This window comes from Anoplophora glabripennis, unplaced genomic scaffold (genome assembly GCF_000390285.2).
Source record: "Anoplophora glabripennis isolate ALB-LARVAE unplaced genomic scaffold, Agla_2.0 scaffold106, whole genome shotgun sequence".
Taxonomy (NCBI): Eukaryota; Metazoa; Arthropoda; class Insecta; order Coleoptera; family Cerambycidae; genus Anoplophora; species Anoplophora glabripennis.
Window position 1 is genome coordinate 732,150 of NW_019416398.1, and position 27,100 is coordinate 759,249.

At 31.3% G+C, this 27,100-nt stretch overlaps 1 protein-coding gene across 1 annotated transcript; it reads right to left on the reverse strand.

Moving 5' to 3' along the window:
* Positions 1 to 758: 758 nt before the first annotated feature.
* On the reverse strand, positions 759 to 26,664 carry LOC108904114. The gene is made up of 8 exons (XM_018706548.2): positions 26,326 to 26,664; positions 25,929 to 26,174; positions 23,132 to 23,324; positions 18,681 to 18,879; positions 13,334 to 13,443; positions 12,985 to 13,260; positions 7,641 to 7,995; positions 759 to 4,697 (listed from the first exon to the last, which is right to left on the reverse strand). Exons 1-8 carry the CDS (start codon positions 26,529 to 26,531, stop codon positions 3,133 to 3,135), a joined length of 3,150 nt encoding a protein of 1,049 aa, XP_018562064.1. The 5' UTR covers positions 26,532 to 26,664; the 3' UTR covers positions 759 to 3,132.
* Between the last annotated feature and the right edge of the window lie 436 nt (positions 26,665 to 27,100).

The window sequence follows — 27,100 nt, forward strand, 5'->3', positions numbered from 1 at the left end:
GCTGATAATTCTATATTATTAATTCTATTCACATTTCCTGAATAAAAATTAAATATTGCCTTTGCAAACTTAACGAAAGATAAACATCAGGCAATATTCGACAGAAATTGTCAGTAAAATGGCAAGTTCCAATATGGAACATTAACAAATGAGTTGTGAGAATTATAGTCAATATTAAATGATTTTCAAATATTGGTATCAACTAATTTTTCTGCGGTAGTAATCGGTAAATATCATAAGAAGCTGTATTGACATGCAATAGTTTACTGTTTAAAAATTCTGTTTTTACTGAATTTTATTTTTTGATTTCTTTATATTTTATCACAATTTCAAATATTTATACAAGTACATAAATATTGATGTTTAAAATGTAGCTCTTTTTTATTATTAAAATATTATTTGATAAAAAATTTTTTAAGAGATCAAATTTGCTATATATACCTTTCTGTGTGTCAATCAGTACATTATTAAATATTTAAGTAATTATTTTTTTGTTTTTAATAATTTCAAAATTAATATTAAAATTGTCAACAACTGTTGAAAAAATTTAAGCATAAATAAGAAAATTCTGAATTTTATTAGGCCTATCCTTTCTTGATTATTATTTTAGAAATACATTTCTCATGTATTTGAAAGTCGTATAATTTATAAATTAGCAAATAATAAATATAAATTATTGAAATTTCCTTGAAAATTACTAAAAATGTTTAAAACATTAACTAAATGTCTAATAATATTAGGCAAATAATAAGTAGAATTAAAAAATATATATAAATATATAAATAATAACAAATTAGGTTTTTAAAATGTAAAATAAAACAGTTAATTGCAAGTACCTTTAAGGGGTAAAGTCACTCTAGAATTTTGAAAAAGATTTTTGGAAATTTTTTTTAAACAATGCTTTATTACATGAAGAATTTAGCAAAAGTTTTAGCTTGTGGAAAAATCCGGAACACAAGTTGAGGTGGAGCGCAACCACTCGTACTGCACTGCAAGAGTGCTTATTGTAACTCCTGAGAACGCATGTGATAGCTATTATAGAGGACAGATTGAGCCTAAGATCAAGTCGGAAAGAAGAGGATGAAGAAAATATTAATATAGAAGGCCAATTATATGGTTCAGGCATCGCTGATTGAAGGTATATATCGAATTTATTACGCTGAATGTCAAAAAAAATCTTTTAAAAGCATTTTTCGAGAAATCACTTTTTAATTATAATATATAATTATTTATTATATATAATATACCGTGAAAATTGGTCATAATGACATCGCTTTATACGACATATTGGATATAACGACGAAATTTGGAAGTCCCGATTAAATCCTATTGAAATACCATATCAAAAATATCGTTTACTACGACACCGTTTGGGACAAATTATGACAAATCTACATATACTACATTATATGTATTAATTACCACTTTTCGTCACGATGTTGAAGTGAAATGTATTTAATAAAGAAAAAAATCATACATAATATAGAGATTAAAAAACGGAGAAACTAATACAAGCAAGCAAAAGAATGTGGTGTGTCACACTACGATTTCAACAATTTGCAAGGATACAAATAAAATAAAAGGCTTTTTTTCGTGAGTGAAGTCGAATGTTGTAGCCTAGAGATGTGCCGCGGACATGTCGTGAAAATTGGACATGTTCTGAGGACACTTTTCAAGATTGAACAGTTGATGCGCATGCGCGGAATAATTTGTTGCATTCATAATTCCTGCAAAAATTTTTTGAGGTTAGTTGATTCTTAATTTAATATTTAATACACAAATAGTATATAAATGAAGTATGACGCTAAAATCAACAGTTTGGTTATATTTCTCTGAATTGAGTGAAAATCATTATAAATATAACTTCTCCTCAAAAACAATTTTAATGAAATGCAGTAGGATAGAAAAACATTTAAATAAGTGTATTGGCTGTCCGGGGAAAATTAGAAACCAGTTTATAAAAAAGTCTAAAGGTAGGTAATATGTAAAATAGATCGACACGTATTCATTAGAATAAAAGTAATATTTTGCTTTGCGTACCTTCAAGCAGTTACCTGTGAAAACATGACGTCACTTACAGGTAGATTAGATTCAAGGTCAAAAGTACTTTTCCCGACATGTCCGGACATTTCATCGACATGTCCAATGGACATTTCTGTAACAAACTTTTCCGAAAAGTGCCCATCTCTAGTAGTATGAGTGAGTGAAAGGATGTAAACTACCATATAACAACAAGAGATGGAAATAGTAACTACAAGTCAGCTATTCACCAATATTCGGTCGTGAAAAAAAGCCTAGTCTCTATTCAAAAACAATTCACTGAAAATTAAGCTCGCGAGATCGTTTGAACACAAAGGAATACATGTGCATACTTAAAGACTTGTATTGTTTTCTCTCTCATTTTTTATATAGTATAATAAAAAGTTTTCGACGAAACGACTTGAAATTTTGTACAGAGCTTCACAATAACATAATTCAGGGTTTTTCGAATGATTAACAATTTTCACTGTTATTATCAATTTAATGTAAAACGTTTCGTCTTTTTCCGATATTTTTTCTGAATGTCCACTAAATCGACAATTATTAATATTTTCTAATTTCCCTATCATATTCCCTAGCTTTTAGTATATAATACCCGGAAATTTGTGTTTTTTTGTTTGAAGATAAGAAATCTTACCAGCCATACATTCTCATTACTACCTGAAAACATGTACAGTAAAGCCTTTTTGTTCCTGATAAACTATATCTTGTAACAACTTTTCCTTTAAAATTCCTGAAAACTACCTGTACAGTGGTGTTACCCCTTAATCTTCCAGAATAAACAGTTTCACATTTATTATTAATGTCTTTTATGTAACACTGAATATCTGCGTTATTAAAATGCATTAATTTTAATTAAATTTTTACCTCATTTGCGATTTATTGAACAAAATTTTCTCCTCAATAAATCTAAAGCTGACAGTTAGAAACTCACGTTTCATACTTTATGTATAAAATTAGTAAAAACCTATTAGTCTATATATATCCCTGTTTCAGTTTTTTAAAAGCAATTTGTTTTACACACAACTTTCAAGTCTGATGGTAGAAACGTAGTACACAAAAACTATCCCTGAAAAATAATAAAAAATACAACTAGTTAATATTACTGCTGTAACTCTGCTCTAGTAAAACACAGTTGTCATCCATAAGCGAGGGATCATTTTCGACAATTGAAAAATCCGGACCTTCTATATTAAAACTCTTCGCATGTGGTAATTGTTCAATATTATTGTCACTATTTATATCATAGTTCTGTATGAATTCTATCTCTTCCGTCATACCGTCTGACCGAATGGGTTGGCCGTTTAACAAACAATCTCCATTTAGGTTATACGTAAAAGTTTCCTCTGAGTTTAAGGGTGTAGAAGGGTAGGATCGGGAATTGTGGCCGTAAGACGACTTCATTTGAGGTTTGACATTTTGCATAAACGACAGAGGAGTGCTCGGAACAGATCTAGATGGATTGCATTTGCTCTCGAAGGTCATATTTACGTCCATACTTTGGGAACGCATGCTCCTAGCCACAGGAACCTCTGACGGTATATTGTTAAAAGGTATATTGTTTTGAGGAAAGCCGTTAATTTCTAAATTGTTGTTAATCATCTGAATGCCAAACTCAGGTAAACATGGATTGTTAGTTAAGTCTATATTAAAAATATCGATGTTGTTATTATCACAAGCTTGTTCATCAAGAGAATGCAAAATTCGTTTTACGTTATCACTTGCAGATTCAGGTATTGGATCGATTTCAGAAAATTCTCCCGGACCTACATCCTGCTCCGATATAAAACCGGGATCTATCGGAAATGTTTTAACGACCATTTGATGTAAAGGAACAGACTGAGACCTACAAGAATCCAGATTAGACTGAATATTGGAAGCAAACAACTGGCTAACTTCACGGGATGTATCAGGCTGCAATGGCGGGACATTGTGAGAATTGGCATAACCCGGACTGTACGAAACTTTACTGCTCGAATTAAGTAATTTCTGCAGAACAGATTTGTTATTTAACATAGGACTGGCCGGAGCTGACATAGGAACATAACTTGATCCAGAGAATTGAATTTCATTAGGAATTTCTAGGCTCAAATCTGTTTCCTTTTTTATTTTGAAGGTTTTTCGAGTTTCGCTTTTCACAATACCAGTAGCCGGATGCACAGTATTTTTAGTTCGTGAGATAGGAGTACTTCGAGGACTAACAAACGGGCTGGCATTGGTGCTGGAGCACTTTGATTGCATACCATTGGGTGACTGAGGGCCCGGAGAAATGGGCGTGAAACTAAAATTTTTTCTTCTCGTATTTGGGCTAGGTGGGACTGAATCTTCAGGTGCTGGAGTTTCAAAACTAACTCTCCGTTTTATACTAGTGGAGGTACTCGGTATGTTACCCTGATGGGATATAGGAGTTATATATGTAATACCGCTTTGTGTCGAAATCTGATTTAAGTTTGTATTTGGAAACGGCACCCTATCTTGTACGACCGTATTGTCAAGTACATTATGATTACTGGACTTGTTTTCTACTATACCATTTTGCTCAAGTAGTTGTCTAAGCGTCGAAATTTTAGAAGTATTTTCAGATTCAGTTGTATCACTTACATTATTGTTACTGAAATATTTGGACAACTCCTCCTCATGTTGACTATTGTTTGTACCTGAAAATTTATAATAACAAGTAGATATACAAGCTAAACTACAGCATTAAATTAAAAATATAATATCCTAGATAATAACAGCTGCAAGGAATATTCAATTTTTTGTAAAGAATCATATAATGTAGTGTTTCAGTAAAAAAAACAGTTTAATGGGAGATTCTGAGGTCAAAAGTAGGAAGACTGAGTTGAACATGCTTTAAAGCAGTGTAGCTGCTATTCAATCTACGAGTTGTCAAATTAAAAAAAATATATAGAATTTTCGCAATATTCCGAAAACTCTCACCAATGAACCTGAAAATTTTTAAAATTTAATCAGTTTTATGCCCTTTGTACCATATTGGCTATACAGGCTGTTACAAATTCGCTTCTCACTACAAGGATCTCGAAAACGGTAAGAGATACAAACTAGCTTAAATGGGGGCAAAGTTGCGTAATCAGGGGACCAATATTATGCCTCTAAAAAATCAAGGCAAACACGATTGGTTTTTGAAATATTTGAAAAAAAAAAACAAATTTTGAAAATCCGTTTTTTCCACATTTCAGCCTCGTTTGAGGTGATATTGAAAAAAGAAAAACACTTTTTCTGGCCACTTTTTGCCCTCTATCGAATGACATAATCAATTTTTGTATGTAACGTTTGGTCTCTCCAGGACCATCCATCAACTTCATTTTTTTAAACACGACCATGGAAATTTTATTACATTTTTTGCAAGCCTTCATGACCCCCAATACTGTATTGCCTCAGCCCGACCCAGATTCAGACGTCTTGTCTCGAAAAATTCATCTTCAGTGTATTCGTTCCAAATTTATCTAAATTTTTTATTTAGATTTCTTTGTTTATTGAATTATCGTACACTATAAGTGTCCATAGACCCTGTGAAATCCATCTAGTTATTTAAACTGTTGGGTTGAATTTAAAAAAATGAAGTTGATGATGGTCCTGGAGAGATGAAACGTTACATATAAAAATTGATTATGTCATTCGATAGAGGGCAAAAAAGAGCCATGAGAAAGTGTTCTTCTTTTTTCAATACCACCTCAAACAAGGCTGAAATGAAACAAACACGGATTTCCAAAATTTTGGTTTTTTTTAATATTTCAAAAACCAATCATGTTAGCCTCGATTTTTTAGAGCATAATATTTCCGAGATCCCTGTAGTGAGAAGCGAATTTGTAACAGCCTGTATATGACAATCATCAAGCCTATGATCACATGTCTCAATAGTTTGGTGGTCTAAAAGTTTTCAAATGACAATCAAAGCCAAACTCTGGTTTACAGAGACAAGCATGTCAAGTCATATCTGGTGCAATCAGTTCCATACTACTGTTAATAAAATTTAATACAGTGCGGCTCAGGAGTAACGCAAAAAATTCGTAATTTATTTTGTGTTACGTTTTCACAAAAACACTAAAACATGTCAATTAGTATATAGGAATTGTCATTTTGTCACATTGCTTAAACCTTAAACCTTTTTTGCGCTATGTTTCATAAACCTATGACGTCATCGACTTTTTTTTTGAATAGCACTACCTAATTTTTTAAGCATAAAAGGATAGCCCGTTTAAAGGGAAATGCGTCGATATAGGGTTTGGCCTACTTTACTTTGAAAGGTGCGAAAAAACAATTGGAATGGACATGGTTTAAAATAACAACAAAAGTAGGTATCACAAACTGATACGAGAACAGTGCCAAAGCAAAAAATGGGAATTTGTAGATAGCAGAAGCAATTATTAACAATTATTTTAAAAAATTGAAATTTAAAAATTTACTAATACAAACCTGATTTATTGTAATTATCGACCACTCCGTTGTAGAAACATAAATTGTTTGTTTACTACTGATACTGGGCATGTCTTTTTTTTGTAGTTGCACAATTTTGAGTACGCTTTACGATTTGACAGTGCTAAATAATTCGTACAGTAATGCATGATATAATTTTTGATTTGTGGGTGTTTTGTGCAATAAAAATGGCACATGTTTATGAAAACAATAAACTAGTGGACATAATATTAACTTACAGGGAGTATCAACAAAATGCAGCCGCAGCATGTCGCTTGTGCGCGGAAAGGTTTCATTTACAAAATCATTCGGCTCCGTGGATGTTCGCAAATTTAGTTATAAGACTCCGCGACACAGGATATTTAAAGGAACAACAAGGAGGTCACGCTGGAAGACTTCCTCCACGCGAAATGATGGAGATCAAGGAAGAAATTTTAGAAATTGTCGAAAACGACCCAACAACGAACACTAGATCCATGTTAGTAAATAAACAATTTATCTTCCAGAGTAACCTCCTCGTTGCTCCTTTAAATACCCTGTGTCGCGGGGTCTTATAACTAAATTTACAAACATCCACGGAGCCGGATGATTTCGTAAAGGAAACCTTTCCGCATACAAGTGACATGCTGCGGCTGCATTTTGTTGATGTACCCTGTAAGTTAATATTATGTCCACTAGTTCATTGTGTTCATAAACATGTGCCATTTTTATTGCACAAAACACCCACAAATTAAAATTAATAACACGCACTATTGTACGAATTATTTAGCACTGTCAAATCGAAAAGCGTACTCAAAACCGTGCAACTACGGAAAAAAAAGACATATCCAGTACCAGTATTAAACAAACAATTTATGTTTTTACAACAGAGTAGTCGAAAATGGCAATAAATCAGGTTTGTATTATAGTTTTTAAATTTCAATTTTTTTAAAATAATTGTTAATATGTAATTGCTTTATTTGACCACTTTTATATAAACAGTTTTTTGTAATTCGACTTTTTTTATGAGTTCTACCAGCTGTTAAAATAAATGACTGAACTTTGAGAACACCCTGTATACTAATTGACATGTTTTAGTGTTTTTGTGAAAACGCAACATAAAATAAAATACAAATTTTTTGCGTTACTTCTGGGACCCACTATATAATTAGTCTGTGACTTACCTAGGTATTCATCCATAGCATCCTTCTCAATGTTACTCACACTATTAAGTCTTTCTCTTGTAAGCGGAAAATCATTAACATCACAATCATCATCACTACTTTTTCTTTCCTTAATTCTATCAGTATTGTGTAAATCTTGAGATCTGTTGTCCTCAGTCGCTTGGCTTAGTGACTGTGGGTTGTACGGCGCAATATCACATTGTTGCAGTCTGGGCTGGATTGATTTGTACTTTGCTGGCTTCTGTTGCTTCTTGGGTGGTGTTGTCAATTGTATAGGGGCTGCTTGCAGTCTTGGTATGGCTACCTTGTTGGTCGAGGCCCCCACACTCGTTTCCTTTAATGGAATAGTAACGGGCTACAATACATCGCCAATTTTAACAAAATAAAAGTTACCATAATCAAGGATATTAGTTATAGATTATATGTCGGTTTATTTGACTTGCAGTCCCATTAGTGGCAGCAAAATTTCAAATATCAGTAACATAAAAAAACTTTCCAAATGTACAGTGTGTCCTAAATTGGTGATGGATGGATTGGAATCCCGGAAACTATAAGAGATAAAAAATGGTTAAATGGCAAAAGTTTTAGACCATTTTGTTATTAACTTAATGAAGTTTGCAGAGTATTTCTAATTGTTTAGGTTTAGATTAAAAAAAAAGAAATGCTGCAATGTTAGAAATCTAGTGTAATTTTTTATTTTTTAAAATTTTTGAAACACTATTATGACGCAATTTTTGCAAAGAATTTCAATGTGGACGCAATATTTATACTTTAAGGTTTCATAAATCACAATTTCATCAAAATGAGAAAAGCATTTTTTTTTTTTAGTTTTTCCAAAATGTATTGTCACAAGTATAAAATAGAATAAATAACACCAAAATAAAATGAATATTATATACATATTATTATTTAAATTCTGATGAACTGACATCATAAGCCTGTTTTCCAAATTCCATTGTGAAAACTGAATTACTTTTTCAATATTTTTTTTCATAATTTTCGTAGACTGCCGCTGTCTAGGTAAGTGTTAGTCCAAGAGCTGACGACGAATTTAGGGAATGTATTTTAGGCGAGCTGAAATAATAAAAAAACAGTATTTTATCAGTGGGTGAATCTGGACTCGTGAGTTAGGTGGAGCATTTGTGGTTATTTCGCTACTGCGCAGCATGTGACATTTGCAAAAAAAATAAACCAAAAAAATATATTTTAGGCAACTTGGAAATTTTTTAATCTTTTATTTTAGCCTTTATACCCAGAAATAAAAATCCCAGACTATTTTGTCAGATATACTTTAGGCATTCTAAAATTTTTATAGCATGTTTATTAATTAATATTGAAAATAGGTATAAATTGCCAGACGAATTGAACGATTTTTAATAACTCCCTGACGCAAATAAAGATTTTAAATGAATGCGACACAAGTATTTTGCGTAGCCACAGGTACAAGAGAGACAGTTTATTGAGACATGCCGGCAGCTGTTTTGGATGCTTTGAAAGCAGATAAAGAAAAGACAAAAAAAATACAAGTAAATAGCATATAATTACATTTCATATAAATGAATTATTTATTACACTAATGAAAAATTATTTTTTAGCAAATAAAGAAAATATCGAGGAAAACAGCAGCAGAACACATTGAAGACGATCTATCAGACAGTGAAGATGGTCTAATATATTTGTATCGATATTTTCTATCAACCTGATGTCAATTGACGTTAAGAATTTACTTGTAGGAATTAATATTATTTTAATAAAAGATGGATTTAAAAAAAATTATTAAATAATTTAATATATCAATCTTTAAATTATTGTTCCTGTTAAGATACAAAATGCTTTGTTTAGAATATCTAATTTTTCGAGGGATTTTTTTTAAAATAAAATTTATAAATTTATTGAATTTTACTATTTCATTAGAGTTGTTGCAAACATTATTATTTATTAATTTATTATTTATGTTAATTTTTCAAAAAAAATAAACTACTCGAAAATACTCTGTTGTGTCTACAGAGCCCGAGAAATGTGATAAACTCGAGTCACATGGTCTTTCAGCAATCAATCACAGCCGGATGACCAAGGGCCCCGTCAGCTGCCGGCATGTCTCGATAAATTATCTTTCTCGTACCTGTGGCTAAGCACAAGACTTTTTTTGTCGCATTCATTTAAAATCTTTATTTGCTTCAGGGGGTTATTAAACACTGTTCAATTCCCCTGGCAATTTACCCGTATTTTCAATATTAATGCTATAAAAATTTTAGAATGCCTAAAGTAAATTCCAAGTTGCCGAAAATATATTCTTTTGGCTTATTTTTTTGCAAATGTCACATGCTGCGCAGTAGCGAAATAACCGCAAACGCTCTACCTGACTCACGATTCCAGATTCACCCATTGATGTAATACTATTTTTTTTATTATTTCAACTTGCCTAAAATATATTCCCTAAATTCGTCGTCAGCTCTTGGACTATGTAACATTAAACAGCCATGCGTACCAGCTGCGAGCCACCCAGTTCGGAGCTACGGTATGCATTGTTACTAATCTCATCTTTCTTGATTCATACATTCTGTCATAAAAGTATCCAGAATTTGTCAATAAAACACACTATATCAATTAATCAAAATTTACTTCGTCTCCTTCAAAATAGGCTCCATTTGAAGCAATACACTTTTTCCAAGGAACAACCTGGTCGTCAAAGAACTTTTCAAACACATATTTCAGCACGGATTTGAATTCCTTCCTTCCTTTTTGTGGGAAAGGTGACTGTTCGATGACGATCATTGAGTTTTTGGTCAAAAATTCATTCACAATTACCACTTTGTGTGATGGTGCAATATTGTGATGCAAAATCCAAGAATTGTCCTCTCATAAATATGCTCTTTTTAAGCAGATACTCTCAAACATCTCATAACGCCCAGATAATATTCTTTGTTGACTATTTCTCCATCCGGAAGGAATTCGATAGAAAACAAAGAAAACAGTCAACATGAATTTGATTTTTGATCGACTTTGATATGGTTTTTTTGGTTTCAGTTCATTAGAAAAGTGCCACATTTCAAAGCTTATTGGCTCGTTTGCATGTCAAACTCAAAAACCCATGTCTCACCCATTCTGATGGGTTGCATGAATGTAGAGTCCGAATTAGTTGGTTCAAGCATGTCTTCAGCAACATGTTGTGATGCTTTCTTTGAAGAAAATTCAACTCTTTTGAAACAAGCTGTGTTACGACACGTTTCTTACCCTAAACATCAACTAAAGTGACGGTTTGCAAGCACCATTTTTCATTTTATCGACGTTTTCTTCAGTTGAAGAAGTTGAAGGACCACCAGAACATGACAAATCATCAATCACTTCTCGACCATGTTTAAATACTTTGTACCATTCGTATGCTTGAGTTTTCAATCAAACTGAATTACCGTATGTCTTTCTCAACATTTTCAACAATCCAGCACAAGAAATTCCATTGGTAGCACAAAATTTTAGGCAAATTTTTTGCTCAATAACAATATCCATAGTAAAAATCGCGGAACATACTTTAGATGGACCAACAAAGCTGTAAACTATTTGACAGATCACGCTCAAACTTCGCGTCCGAGTAGAGTACAGTGCTACCAACTTTCCATCAAAAGAAATTTAAATCTACTTTACGAGGAATTTTTAAATGACAAATTCTGGATACTTTTTTGACAGAATGTATGTTGGCAATTTTTATTCTTAATATAAAAACAACTGAACTATTTACTCAATAACAAAGACCAACAAAATTTAACTTTTTTTTGGAAGCAGAAGCTTGAATATATATTTCTGAAGGATTTAAATGCGCTGAATCCGAATCTGGCAGCAGAATTGCTCTATCATGTCAGGTTTTTGAGATTTACTAACCTAAAAGTGCAAAAAACACTGTTTTTCGTCATATTTGAGGTTATGTAGTAATGCCATCTATTCTTTTTCAAAAAACTAACATGTACATTGAATCTAAAAGTACAAGGCTCCCTCCTTCGAATGCCGTTGAGTTTGCTCAAATATCTATTTTTTTCGTTGAGATATCACATGTTGAAATTTTTAAGTTTCTCAGTTTCTTAATATGCGAAAATCTACTAAGGATCCCTTAGACATCAAGCAGTCGATTGCAATTCAGAAACTTCATACCCATACGGTTTGTGGGTTTGGAGTTGGTGGGCTTGGGGTTTGTAAGCTTGGAGTTTGTAGGTTCGGGTTTTGTGGGATTGGGGTTTGTGGGTTTAGGGATTGTGGGTTTGGGGTTTGTGGGTTTGTGGATTTGGAGTTTGTGAGTTTGAGTTCGTATGTATTGAAGGTTTCTGAGTATGAAGTTTCTGAACTGCAATCAACTGTTTGACGTCTAAGGGATCCTTAGTAGATTTTCGCATATTAAGAAACTGATAAACTTAGAAATTTCAACATGTGATATCTCAACGAAAAAAAAAAATATTTGAGCAAACTCAACGGCATTCGAAAGAGGGAGCCTTGTACTTTTAAATTATATGTATTTTTTTAAAAAAGAATAGATGGCATTACTACATAACCTCAAATATGACGAAAAACAGTGTTTTTTGCACTTTTAGGTTAGGATATGTGAAAAATCTGACGTGACAGAGCAATTCTGCGGCCAGATTCGGATTCAGCGTATCAAAATCCTTCGGAAATGTATATTAGTGTGTCTGCTTCTTGACCCTTGTTGACCTGTGTAATTAATTTATTCAATATCGAACTGTTGCTCTACAGGTACAGTATTACACGTCACTTTCAGCAGTAAATTTCAAAACTTATTTTCAGTGTTACAACTTTGTTCATTTTTTAAATTTAGTGAAGGAACTTTAATATACAAGCAAAAATGACTTGAACGTATTTCTGTGTACACTGTTCACTGGAAAGGACCATTTAGGACACACTATGCAGAGAAAAGTACAACAAACCGTGGCGTACCTGGGGGGGGGGCACATATTTTGGGGTGGCATTTTTTATTTAGTTTTAGTTGTAAAAAACAACTTATTCACTTCATAAGTTTACTATTCGATTTCTATGACCTTCATAAGTTTCTTTTGGCCTTTAAAAGTTGCATTTCATATATCAACTTATGTGTCCTCCTTTATTACTGCCTAATTCAAATATGGCATCCAATGGTAAAAAAGTTCCCCACTTACAGTTAGTCTCAATTACAATTATTTATTTATGTTTACTAATTTGTAAAAAACCACCATTTCATTGACTCAGAAAGGGCGACAAAAATTCTAGGTACGCCACTGATAAGAAACCTACTTAACAAGTGAAAAGTAAAACCAAGTAAAATAAAAAAGATGGTTCCTTAAATGGACTGACATTTTCAACTCACCTGCCCACCATTGCCCAGTAATCCATCCGTCGACGGCTTTTGGAAACTATTGAAGTCAGGTAACGCTGGTAGTTGAGTGAAATCTAGTGATTTATCACAGATAGGTTTGCCCTGAGTAGGACTCGTGCTGCTACTGCTAGCCGTACTGCACTCGCCGCTGGTGGTGCCACTGCTTGTAGCCAGCTGTACTGTCGGTGATGTGGGAACTGCGGGTGGTGCTGGGACACTCTGGGAACGTGACTTTTTTCCACTGGGTTTTTGCTCAGATTTTGGTGACTGAAAGAAAAGATTTTGATTTTAAACATCAGCTAAAATATTAGGCATTAAACAATTACGGTAAATATCTCACCTGAAGTTTTCTTTTTCTTTCTTTTCCTTCATTCTTTTGCTGAATTTTCCTTTGAAGTTGAAGTTGCATTTCTCTATGTTTGTTGCCACTTTTACCATTTGTATCATCAGCTACAAAATTAAAATATTTTCAAAAAACAAACATCTGTTCAATAAAGTTTGTCGGTTTATGAAACGAAGTTCCACCAGTATTTCTCAAACTGGAAACTACAGTGTGTACAGATTTGATCCGGAACACCAGTGTAGAATTTTGCAGGGTGGGGCGATTTTAATGTCAATTTTTTTCAGAGTAGGGAGTGCATAGACACATGTATGGGATATATTTCTAAGGAGATGTTATCTCGTGGCATGCTATGATTTCTTTAATAATGATGTTTTTAAAAAATCGTATTAGGGATTTTTTTTTATTAGAAATTTGACAACACTGTGTTATTCAGCACCATTTAAAATCCAAATAGCCAAAATTTCATGAATTTATGTCGTTACAAGTTTTTTTTATAGAGCCACAAAGTCCCAAAAACTGAAAATTCTTATTTTAGTTTGAAATATAGGGAGCTATTAGAAATAAGTAAAAATAGTAAAATACAATTTAAATGGGTTGAAATATCATGTTAAGAAAGAAAACACAATATGAGTACCATTACATTTTAAAATTAGGTAATTTCTCTAAAGGCATAATTTTTATAACTCGGAAAGAAATTTATTTTTTCTTGTTTCATCAGAGTTGCTGTGAAAACAAATAATATTGTGAAATGCAAATCATGACATCTATTAGAACGCTTTAATTACGGCTTTGTTTTGTAATAGCTGTTTTACATTGACAATTTATTCATGAATAAATTGACGAAGTTCTTCATGAATTAATTCACGAATTTATTGGTAAACAGTGTGGTTTTACACTACTACAGACTTTGTCAAGTTTTTTTGATGTATGAATCAGTTCTACTAATGAATCAAAGAAGCAAATAAATTTCAAAAATGTCACCTTTCCACTCATAATTGTAGTGATNCTTTTGCTGAATTTTCCTTTGAAGTTGAAGTTGCATTTCTCTATGTTTGTTGCCACTTTTACCATTTGTATCATCAGCTACAAAATTAAAATATTTTTAAAAAACAAAAAGCTGTTCAATAAAGTTTGTTGGTTTATGAATACCAAGTTCCACCACTATTTCTCAAACTGGAAACTACAGTGTGTACAGATTTGATCCGGAACACCAATGTAGAATTGGCTGGGGCGATTTTAATGTCAATTTTTTTCAGAGTAGGGAGTGCATAGACACATGTATGGGACATATTTCTAAGGAGATGTTATCTCGTGGCATGCTATGATTTCTTTAATAATGATGATTTAAAAAATCGTATTAGGGATTTTTTTATTAGAAATTTGACAACACTGCGTTATTCAGCACCATTTAAAATCCAAATAGCCAAAATTTCATGAATTTAAGTCGTTACATGTTTTTTTTATAGAACCTCAAAGTCCCAAAAACTGAAAATCCTTATTTTAGTTTGAAATATAGGGAGCGTTTAGAAATAAGTAAAAATAGTAAAATACAATTTAAAAGGGTTGAAATATCATGTTAAGAAAGAGAAAACAATATGAGTACCATTACATTTTAAAATTAGGTAATTCCTCTAGACATAATTTTTATAACTCGGAAAGAAATTTATTTTTTCTTGTTTCATCAGAGTTGCTGTGAAAACAAATAATATTGTGAATCATGACATCTATTAGAACGCTTTAATTACGGCTTTGTTTTGTAATAGCTGTTTTACATTGACAATTTATTCATGAATAAATTGACAAAGTTCTTCATGAATTAATTCACGAATTTATTGGTAAACAGTGTGGTTTTACACTACTACAGACTTTGTCAAGTTTTTTGATGTATGAATCAGTTCTACTAATGAATCAAAGAAGCAAATAAATTTCAAAAATGTCACCTTTCCACTCATAATTATAGTGATACAACAGCAGTACCGTTCTGACACATATTATATAAATATTAGTGTTTGTAAGTAACAAATCAGTAAAAACAATGCAAAACTAGTACGACGCCACACAATATTTACATATTCCAATAACATGACCTCATTACTGATCTGAGGTTGGAAACCTGTTGGGTTGGTACTTCTGAACTTCACGAAGAAATTGACAAAAATTAGAACATGCTCTAATTCGTCAAGAACTTGATGAATAAATTCATGAAGTTATTAGACAGCAAATTTGGTGCATTACACTTGTCCAATTTCTTGATGAAGCGACTTCATGAATTAATTATTGATCAATGAATTGTCAACGTAAAACAACTATAAGAAATATGTTGCTAGTAAAATAAAAATGGACTTAAGTATTAACGAAAAAGTGCAAATAATTCGACTAACAGGCAGAAATGATAGAAGTTACAGAGAAGTAGTTAAAATTTTTAATGTTGAACATACAAACTTATCAATTTCTAATGTATCACGAATAAATCATATGTTTGATGTTAGTAGTAAATGTAAGTTCTAATTTGTAGTATTTTTTAACCAGTTCAAATTTTCTTTAGGTAATATTTCATCTACGGTAAAAAGAGGTTCAGGACATCGAGCAAATGGAAAGGGGGACATTATAATTGAATATTTCTGAAATAATCCTACAAATGGTTTATCTAATACAGTTCGAGATTTACCCAATGTGAGTAAGTTTGAAACCATTTAAAGAGAAGAAATATTAGGTCATTTAAAGTCAAATACCTGCACACGTTAGAAGCAGGTGATGCAGAGAGGAGGTTGGAGTTCTGTCTCTGAGCACAAGGAAACTATTTGCACGATCCAAATTTTTTAAAAAACATCATTTACATGGACAAAGCAACATTTTCTACTAACGGGATAGTAAGTTCACAAAATACTCATTATTGGTCGCCTGAAAACCCCCATTATGTAATTAACTGCAAGCGTCAATACTCAGAAAATTAATGTTTTTTGTGATATTTCTGGTCAAAGATTATACGGCCCATTCTTTTTTCATGGATATTTAAATGGAAATATGTTTCACACACTTCTGCGAACTGAATTTTATGATTCATTTGATGATGTTCCTTTGCTTGAACGGCAAAATTCCATGCTACAGCTAGATGGTGCCTCTATCCACTGCACCAGACCTGTGACAGAATGGCTTCAAACACACTTTCCTAACAGATGGATANCTTCTCCAATTTCTTGATGAAGCGACTTCATGAATTAATTGATCAATAAATTGTCAATGTAAAACAACTATGTATAAGAAATATGTTGCTAGTAAAATAAAAATGGACTTAAGTATTAACGAAAAAGTGCAAATAATTGGAATAACAGGCAGAAATGATAGAAATTACAGAGAAGTAGCTAGAATTTTTAATGTTGAATATCCAAACTTATCAATTTCTACTGTATCATGAATAAATCGTATGTTTGATGTCAGTGGTAAATGTAAGTTCTAATTTGTAGTATTTTTTAACCAGTTCAAAATTTCTTTAGGTAATATTTCATCTACGGTAAAAAGAGGTTCAGGACATCGAGCAAATGGAAAGGGAGACATTATAATTGAATATTTCTGAAATAATCCTATAAATGGTTTATCTAATACAGTTCGAGATTTACCCAATGTGAGTAAGATGACAGTTTGAAACCATTTAAAGAGAAGAAATATTAGGTCATTTAAAGTCAAATACCTGCATACGTTAGAAGCAGGTGATGCAGAGAGGAGGTTGGAGTTCTGTCTCTGATCACAAGGAAACTATTTGCACGATCCAATTTTTTTAAAAAACATCATTTACATGGACAAAGCAACATTTTCTACTAACGGGATAGTAAGTTCACAAAATACTCGTTATTGGTCGTCTGAAAACCCCCATTATGTAATTAACTGCAAGCGTCAATACTCAGAAAATTAATGTTTTTTGTGATATTTCTGATCAAAGATTATACGACCCATTCTTTTTCCATGGAAATTTAAATGGAAATATTTTTCACACACTTCTGCGAACTGAATTTTATGATTCATTTGATGATGTTCCTTTGCTTGAACGGCAAAATTCCATGCTACAGCTAGATGGTGCCTCTATCCACTGCACCAGACCTGTGACAGAATGGCTTCAAACACACTTTCCTAACAGATGAATAGGTAGACGCTCTAAATTTAATTAACTGGCCACCAAGAATACCTGATCTTACACCAGCAGATTTTTTTCTATGGGGACATTTGAAAAACATTGTGCATACGAATCGATCACGTAATCTTCAAGAACTGTGTGCTCGAATTACGGAAGCTTGTAATCAGATTAACGAAGAAACGTATTGAACGTATCTAAACAAAATAAAAAAAGAATTGAAAAATGTATAGAACTACTAGTTTAGTTGAAAACAGGAAATATTTGAATTTTTTATAGCATAATTTTAAATTTGAATACTTATTTAGAATATTTTGGTGTTTCTTTCCAATTTTGTTTTCCTTGACTGGTATTAATTTGTGCAAGCACTGTTAACTTGTTAATGGTAGTTTATATTGTTTTTTCTTTCTTAACATGATATTTTTAAATAGTATTTTATTGTTTTTACTCATTTCTAAATGCCTTCTATATTTTCAAACTAAAATAAGAATTTTCAGTTTCTGGGACTTTGAGACTATAAAAAACCATGCAACGACATAAATTAATGAAATTTTGGGTATTTGGATTTTAAATGGTGCTGAATAACGCAGTGTTGTCAAATTACTAATAAAAAAATCCCTAGTACGATTTTCCAAAAACATCATTATTAAAAAAATCATAGGGTGCCACGAGATAACATTATCTTCTTAACAATATGTCCCATACGTGTGGCTATGACCTCCCTACTCTGAAAAAAATTGACATTAAAATCGCCCCACCCTGTAAAATTCTACACTGGTGTACCGGATCAAATCTGTACACACTATATGTTGGCACGAGTGTATAATATCACAAGGGGACTACTTTGAAGGGGATGGGATAAAAATTGAGGATTAAATAAATATTTTCTAAGAAAATTAACAATTCCCGTTACTTTTTTATTAAACCTAGTATAAATCCAAATTATGGTATCGATTGTGTATTTATTTTTATAGTTGCACGAAGTTCTAAGGCACAAACATTCACAAGCTACATTATTTGTTCGCAAGCTACACTATTCGACAAAGTCGGTAATGATAAATTTTTGTAATTCTTTTTTTTTTGTATAACACCAGTAAAGATTAAAAACTGACGAGATATGTATTAAACATTTTACGCAAATTATTAAAAAAAAAAGCAGTAATGACGGTGTTAAGCTAACACTGGCCTATTAGATAATATAAATAAAATTGGACTTACATTTCAACGATGATTCAGCCGCATTAGTGATTTTTGTAGCTGCTTCTGTTCCAGTGCCGATTGATTGATTCAAAATTAGATAATAGGCTAATGCTTGGATAGAGGAAAACTGTGTGCCTAGCTGCTGTTCTGACCAGTCCCTAACAATTAGCCAGGCAGCTGAGGTTAAACTTGACTGGGTAAATGGAGCTTCAGTAGACTAAAACCAATAATTTTATGGAACTGAAATCTTTGAAAATATACTTTAAGTTTTAGAAATATATTTAGAGTTAACTAATAGGTAATATAGGGTGTCCCGAAATTCATGCAACAAAATTTGGTCACAGATTCTTAAGACAAATTTAGGGGACCCATATTTTTTATTTTTGCCAAGTGGCCCCCTCTTTCGGAGTTACAGCCCCCTGATGTCCGCCCCTAAAAATAATCTTCTTTTTATATCTGTGGAATCTGATGGTGCTACGTTTTTTGGCGGGGAATCCCCTTAAGACAATTTTTTGTGGGCTCCCTTGTCTATGGAGCCAAAAAAATTTGGTGGCATATTTAAATTTCCTAAAAATTAGCAGTCCACTAGAAAGCCATTAAATTTAAAAACTTTTTGTCTCTTATACTTTTTTCGTAAAGCGCAAGGTTTTTGAGGAAAATGGCAAATCACGATATGCATTCGAAAAATATCAAAATGTAATCGAATGCATATGGTGATTTGCCATTCTCCTCAAAAACATTGCGTTTTACGAAACAAATATCAAGGGAAAAAAAGTGTCTAAATTCGATGGCTTTCTAGCTATCCAATAATTTAAAAAAAAATCAAATTTGCAACCAAATTTTTCTGGTTCCAAAGACAAGGGGGGCCTACGAAAAAGTGTCTTAAGGGGGTTTCTCGCCAAACAGCGTAGCACTGTGAGATTCCACATGTCATAAAACCCCTGTCTACCAAAAAATTTAGTGATTCTCGTACATGGTTTTGAGATATAAAAAAGACTTCTTAGGGGCAGATTTCAAGGGGCTGTAACTCCGAAAGAGGCGGTCAGTTGGCAAAAAGAAAAAATACGGGTCCCCTAAATTTGTCTTAAGAATCTATGACCAAATTTTGTTGCATGAATTTCGGGACACCCTGTATAGAAAAAAGTGACACAATTTGAATCACATTTTCAGGTGTATTAAAAGATTTTGCCACTTTTTTTTTATATTGATAATTTATGTTTTTTAGGACTGCTTATATGGCAATATTTTTTTATACAAAATTTGTGTATACATTTGTTGCAACAAATCTAGTAAAAGTTACGACTGTATTACAAGATACAATATCTGGAAAATACTTTTTGCAACAAATATGTACACAAATTTTGCATAACAAATGTCGTCTTCTAAAAACGGACTTATAACACCTTTATAATCAAGGAAATTGATAAATTGTTTAACCTTCAATATTTATACAAAATTTGTGAAAACATTTTTTGCAAGAAATATTTTTCTGTAAGATTATAATATAAAATAAAGAACATTTTCCTCCATCAAATTTAAGAATACATACTTTCTTATGTAAACTTTCGTACCTTCGTGAGATTCAAGGTGTAGAAGTTCTCAAAAAAATTATATTTCTAAATATTTTATGAACAATTGAATATATTAAAATGGGATTTTGTGTGTACATCAAACTTTTGCCATGAATTAATACTTCAATGTTAGGAAAAATAAAAATATTTTGTTCATCTCGCTAGTACATTGATTATTTATAAATCTATAAACAATGTAATTATTTGTTTCTATGACTTCATCAAAATGTCAGTGACAAATATTATTTATTTGCTATTAACATGACTGAGCAAATTATAAATGTATAAAATTTTAAAATTAATCTATAAAAATCAATTTTGGATTTATTATTTATTTATATTTAATATCTGGAAAAACCATATTTATTTTATATTTATTTTAGATGTTTTTTAAATCAATATGAATATAATGATCGTATGATCACAACAAAGATTAACAAAGGATTGTAAAAACATTATACTTAATATTCTTGTGTTTAATTATAAGTTCAATACTTAGATAAATACTACTGGCATATTTGTTTCTCAAAATTTAATCCAACACAATTTGATAAAATATCTAAAGGAAGTAAGATAATTAATCTCTCAAAATCTTGCTACTGAAAAAATAGTTAGAAGTTGACGTATCAATGACTTGAATAAAAAGAATGGAAGAATTTTCTTAAGTAGAACAAGCAATTTTTGCAATCTAATTGATGATAAACAAATTATAAGGATTGGCAACTAACTGATTTAGATAACGATGAGGGAGATAACTTTTAAAAATAGTCCATTAATAAATCTGATAATTTTCCAGATAACTGAGAAGGGAAGGCAGGGAAATTCGTTGAAAACAAACAAAAAAGCTAAAACAAACAAGTAATAATAAACAAAAGTGTCATTACAGAGGTAAAGAATTAGAAAAAATTTGCTAGACTGTAGTCCAACACATTATGCTTATGGTACACTATTTTGGCCAAATCTCTTTTACTATTAGAGGTACACTTTTGAAGCCTGATTCTAAGTATGCACTCTACCGAAATATTTTTACAGGTTTTGGTATTTAGTTGTTTAAGTTACTGAGTTGAAAAGATAGTATGGGAAAAAGCAAAATAACTTTTATATAAAATTATTTCTTTCTACTCCTATAATAAATATTCTACCTAAATGTTAAAAATGAATGTTAAGAAATAAATCAGAATTTAAAGAAAAATAATAAATTGGAATATGAACCAGGTATGTAACAAGTATTTGTCACGATATCCATTTATAGGCGAACAGGTTATCGACATAAGTATGAAAAAGATCCTAAGGCTGTGATTTCTTTTAATTTAGAAAATTTTTGGAAAACTATACAGGTGTCCCGAAATTCATGCAACAACATTTGGTCATAGATTCTTAAGACAAATTTAGGGGACCCGTATTTTTTCTTTTTGCCAACTGGCCCCCTCTTTCGGAGTTACAGCCCCCTGAAATATACCCCTAAGAAGTCTTTTTTATATCTCAAAACCATGTTGTACGAGAATCACTAAATTTGGTAAACCGGGGTTTTATGACGTGTGGAATCTCACAGTGCTACGCTTTTTGGCGAGAAACCCCCTTAGGACACCTTTTCGTGGGCTCCCTTGTCTTTGGAACCAGAAAAATTTGGTCTCAAATTTGATTTTTTTTTTTTAATTATTAGTTAGAAAGCCATTGAATTTAGAAACTTTTTTGTCTCTTGATATTTGTATCGTAAAACCCAAAGTTTTTGAGGAAAATGGCGAATCACGATATGCATTTGATCACATTTTGACGTTTTTCTTGAAAACGTTGCGATTTACGAAAAAAGTATAAAGGGACAAAAAGTTTCTAAATTTAATGGCTTTCTAGTAGACTGACAATTTTTAAGATATTTAAATATGCTACCAAATTTTTTTGGCTCCAAAGACAAGGGGGTCCACGAAAAATTGTCTTAAGGGGGTTCCCCGCCAAAAAACGTAGCACCATCAGATTCCACATGTCATAAAACCCCTGTGTACCAAATTTAGTGATTCTCGTACAACAGGGTTCTGAGATATAAAAAAAAAAAAAGATTATTCTTAGGGGTGGACTTCAGGGGGCTGTAACTCCGAAAGAGAGGGCCACTTGGCAAAAATAAAAAATACAGGTCCCCTAAATTTGTTTTAAGAATCTGTGACCAAATTTTGTTGCATGAATTTTGTGGCACCCTGTATAGGCATGCATTTTTTTTACTGGAAATATAATAACAAAATGTCCCTAGAACGTGATTAATAAAATATAATTAAAATTGATTTGTTTTTACTAATTACATTAACACTTTTAAAAGACACTGTATATGGAAATCTTTTACAATTTGGACTTCTACACTGTTTTTGAAAGATAAATATTAAATTTATAACGAATTTTGTATAACATAGTTATTATTATTGTTTGAACCTGACAAACAAAAACAATTTTTATTATACTGATATACCTAATTCTTTAATACCTATTCTAATTTAAAAGTATTTTTTAAAATTCATTATACCTATATCATGTCTTCATCTCAGTAACTACTCATAAGTAGTTAATACAGAGAATATGAAATAAACATTAAAAAAATTTCAAGGTTACCATTCCCTAAAATTAATGATAAACAATATTTAAAAGATAGAAGTATTAATCTGTACTGGTCCCAGACATTGAATAGCTATTAATTATCAATATTATCATTTTGTGATTTTATCTTTAGTTGATATGAAATAGTTTAGTGTTTATTAAAAACATTATCTCATTGAGACTTACATTTTATAAACAAAAATAATATGGTTTGTTTGTACAATTTTTTAATTTTTTCAAAAATATAATAAGAATATAACAGACATGGTAAAAATCATAACTACGAAAGTAGACAAAATTTAATAGCTAGGTGCTTACCAATGGCTTATCGGCTAAATCTGGCAAAATAGGAGGTTTCAGTTTAATGCATCTTCTCAATCCTGAATAACAGTATCTTGAATTCCCTCTAGTTCCTAGTCTTCTGGCTCTCACTCTTGGATATACTTGTTTCATCACCTTTCCAAAGTCTGCTTGTGATAGAGGTTTAACACTATTTTTCTCACAGTAATTGCTAAAAATTAAATATACACACTGAACAGTGGTGGTTTTTCAGAAGAAGCAGAGGAGCAAAACATTTTGATTATTTGTTATACTTAATAACTTAAATATAAACAATTTTTCTATAACAAATTTTAGTAGCCTATTTATAGGCTACTAAAAGCACAGTAGAGGTTATGTATATCCTAAATACCTAAGGGTCACATAGTTCAATTCTACTGTGGCTTTATCACACTAAATTCATTCGGCTTTCTAATGGAACAGTGCAGACTAGGCTCCATTGCCCTTCATAAACGTTCGGATGAAGATCAGCATTTACTTAGATTTAAACTGTGCAGGCTTCTGTAACTCATTTTGTTGCGGGTACATAAATAAACGTAGCTCATTAAAAATTTAGTTATTAAACAAGCATAACTAAGGCTCCTTTGTGGTTAAATATTATTATCTACTATTATTTTGTAATAAATAGTAACACAATGTTACTACGTAATAGATGAAATTTAAATTTTTTAGGAAACAAAATCTTAAACTCTATTAGGCAAGACTTACTCCTTAATTATTTATTAATAACAACTTCTATTTAATTACATATTTAATTTATATTACATTAATTTTCTGTTCATTTTATTTATCCATGATTGTAGACTTGTGAATCTCATTCAGTAATAAAGAGAAATTGTAAGAAATTATTTATATATAACATTCATCTTTTCTCTATTCTATTTCATCTTGGTTTATATTTGCATTCTAATGTTGCTTGTAAAAAGTATAATGTATTAATTGGGAAGAGTAAGTATTGTTAATTTTTATTCAACCTTCCCATACAAACCGACCATGTGCTGCCACTGAGACTTGACTCTAACATGCTAATATATTTGATTGCAAATTAATACAGTCTCCAATAATTTATCAGTAGGTTGTAAAACAACTTTAATTTTTAAAATGTCTGTAAAAATGTAATGTAATCTTTTGTTTATCTACAAATGTAGTTTACTTACTAGTAATCACAATTTTTTCTCAGTTTCATAATGATTAAAATTGCTTATTAGTGATGAATTTCCTATAGATATATCGAGAAAAGTATCAATTTGTCCAGTTTAGTATAGTCACTGTGCTGGTTATTCGAGCAGTAGGTATCAGTTTTGTTGTAATTTTGTCAAATTCGCGCAAAAATAAAGCACGAATACATATTACTTCCTTCACAGTTCCACTGTTGTGGTCTTATTAATATTTTTGTACAATTTAAAGGCGCCAAGTTGCACAGATGCCTGTAGTAGCAGTCAAATGGTCTGTTACGTGGCAAAAGCCATTAAAAATTTAAACTGAACCTTGCTTCAAAAAAGAGAAAGCAAATATTGAATTACTCTTAAATAGATTTGATTTTTATCATTAATATCTATCATCAATTTGATCGATAAATGTACTTTTAAATCATATATTGTAATTTTTTTTTTTAAATTCGAGTAGTCAAGTAATAGATATTAGAGAAATGTTTCCAATTGGATTTCAACCAGTTGGTCGAAAATCAGACAACCAGCTTCAAATTTCTCTCTCACTTTTTATTTAATTATGATCATACATCTTCTGTTCTATTCTAACTTACTCTTTGGAAGCGTAATTGTAATATAAAATCCAGTTTTCGATCACTTTATAGGCATGCTTTGATTTATTTCTATAATTTTTAACTAGATAGCCGAAAAATGGATCCTTATTCGACCAGTAGATTTTAATGGGTTTTTCATTTATTTTGTAGACATCTTTTTTCTTAATTATTTTAGATGTTCTATAGGTTGTAGAATACCTTCCAAAAAATCTAACCAAATTAATGGCAACAGAATTAGGAAAAATAAAACCAATATCTCAAAAGATATTCTCCAAAAAGCTATATGTGTGTCTGTATCGACTGTTTCTGATTAAGATTATCTTATATAAAAGGTTGTCGAAAATGGGAATATTTGTAGTCGAAATCAAGTAGCAGGTAGTTGAAACATGAATTTTCAATTAATTTTTTGTTTACAAACTTCAGATTGTAACAAAATTATATTTATATTTAACAATTTTAGAATAACTGTTATTCAGATTCGTAACAAGTTGACCTAATGTAAAGAACTGTTGATGAAGTAGCGACTTAAAGTTAAAATATTTACTAAATTGTCAAAAACCGGCATAGTGGCCCATTATTAAGATATTGCAATTTTCTGTGAAAAAACATGTTATTTTTTTAATTCAATTCTGATATATCCTGTCAAGTAAATAAATACTCTATATTAGTAAGGTGCATACAATTTTATGTAAAGAAGTAGACCAATACTTTTTAGGTAGGTTTAAGGTTGGTCAATGTTCTAATAACTATGTTTATTTATTATTTTATACCATTTGTAAAAAAGAACAATTTGATGTTAGATCAATCCAATTTTAAGAGTTTTATAAGAGGGGCAAATTTATATCATCTGCATATTAATTACCGGTAGAGGAAATATTGTATGCAGTAGTCAAAGATGTTAATGCAAAATGAGTTACGCATAAATTACTTATTTTGTTACTGCCATTCTGCACTTTAGTTTCTAAATGTAGATTGTAGATTGAATAATTTAATTATGAATTAAAATGTACTTACTAATATCCATTGTAAACTTCCTGTTTTGGTAATGAAATATCTGGATCTTCTTCCAAATGTGTTTTGATCCATGATATAGTCCTGTAAATTTCTGATCTGCTACCTAAGGGATTCAAAGGTTGTCGGAATGGATCAACAGCATGAGACACTTCAGATGGTAATTTTAAAAATAAAAGAAACTTTTCAATTTGTGAAAGCGATTTAATTTGTTCTAAAATAGCTTGTATTGTCTGTTTAGCTTTCTCACTAAAAATGAAATATAATAAATTAATTACGGCTCGTGGAAAATAAAAAACTGTATGTTTATTTATATTAACAGATGTTGAAAATTAATCTGTTGATATTGTAAAAATCATTTTTATTAGTCAAAGTTATAAATAAATAATTTATTACTAACCTAATCGTAACATTAGGTGGATTACAATCCAGATTCGGCTCCGGACATTTAACATCATTTTCCGGCTCATCTTTGCCGGTATTTTTCAAGGATTTACTATCTTTTGAGAGGTGTTCTGTGTTGCCATTGTTTAAATTATTCTCTGTCCTTTCTAAACCCGTCGGCACAGATTGTTGATATTTTGCAGCCCATTGTTCATTTTCCATCGTCACCTGCGATCTTTTGTTAATTTTTAATTGTTTCTAGCGAAAACCGCACTATATTTTTTCACTTCACCAGCCAAAACGGGCTGTTGAGACCGGAACATTTTATTGTCAACTCAAATCAGCTGGTCCCCAATGGACGACGGTCTTCTTCTAGTTATTTTTTATATTTTTATTAATAAAATCGTCAAATGACGTAAGGTTATTTAACTGTTTAGCGTCACGTAAGATCTGCCAACTTGCCCACTTAAATTATTAATTATAATTACCTTTCAGCGTATAAAACTGCTTTGTCCATATTGGAAACAAGTTTTCGTAGTAAAATATTGTTTGAAATGAGTGTAATAGCATTTTGTAATGTAGATTACTATATCACAAGTATATATTTTTTTTTCTGAAGAGATGCCTTACCTGCGGCTTGATTTATTTGAGCTACACGATAGCTTTTTCGAAATATGAACTACTCTGGTTAGATAGTAGGCAAGAAGGCACAAAATAATACAAACCAGTAAAGAGTAAAGGCACAAAACATATAATAGTAAAGAGTAGTCCTAGAGGCTACAGATCACAGA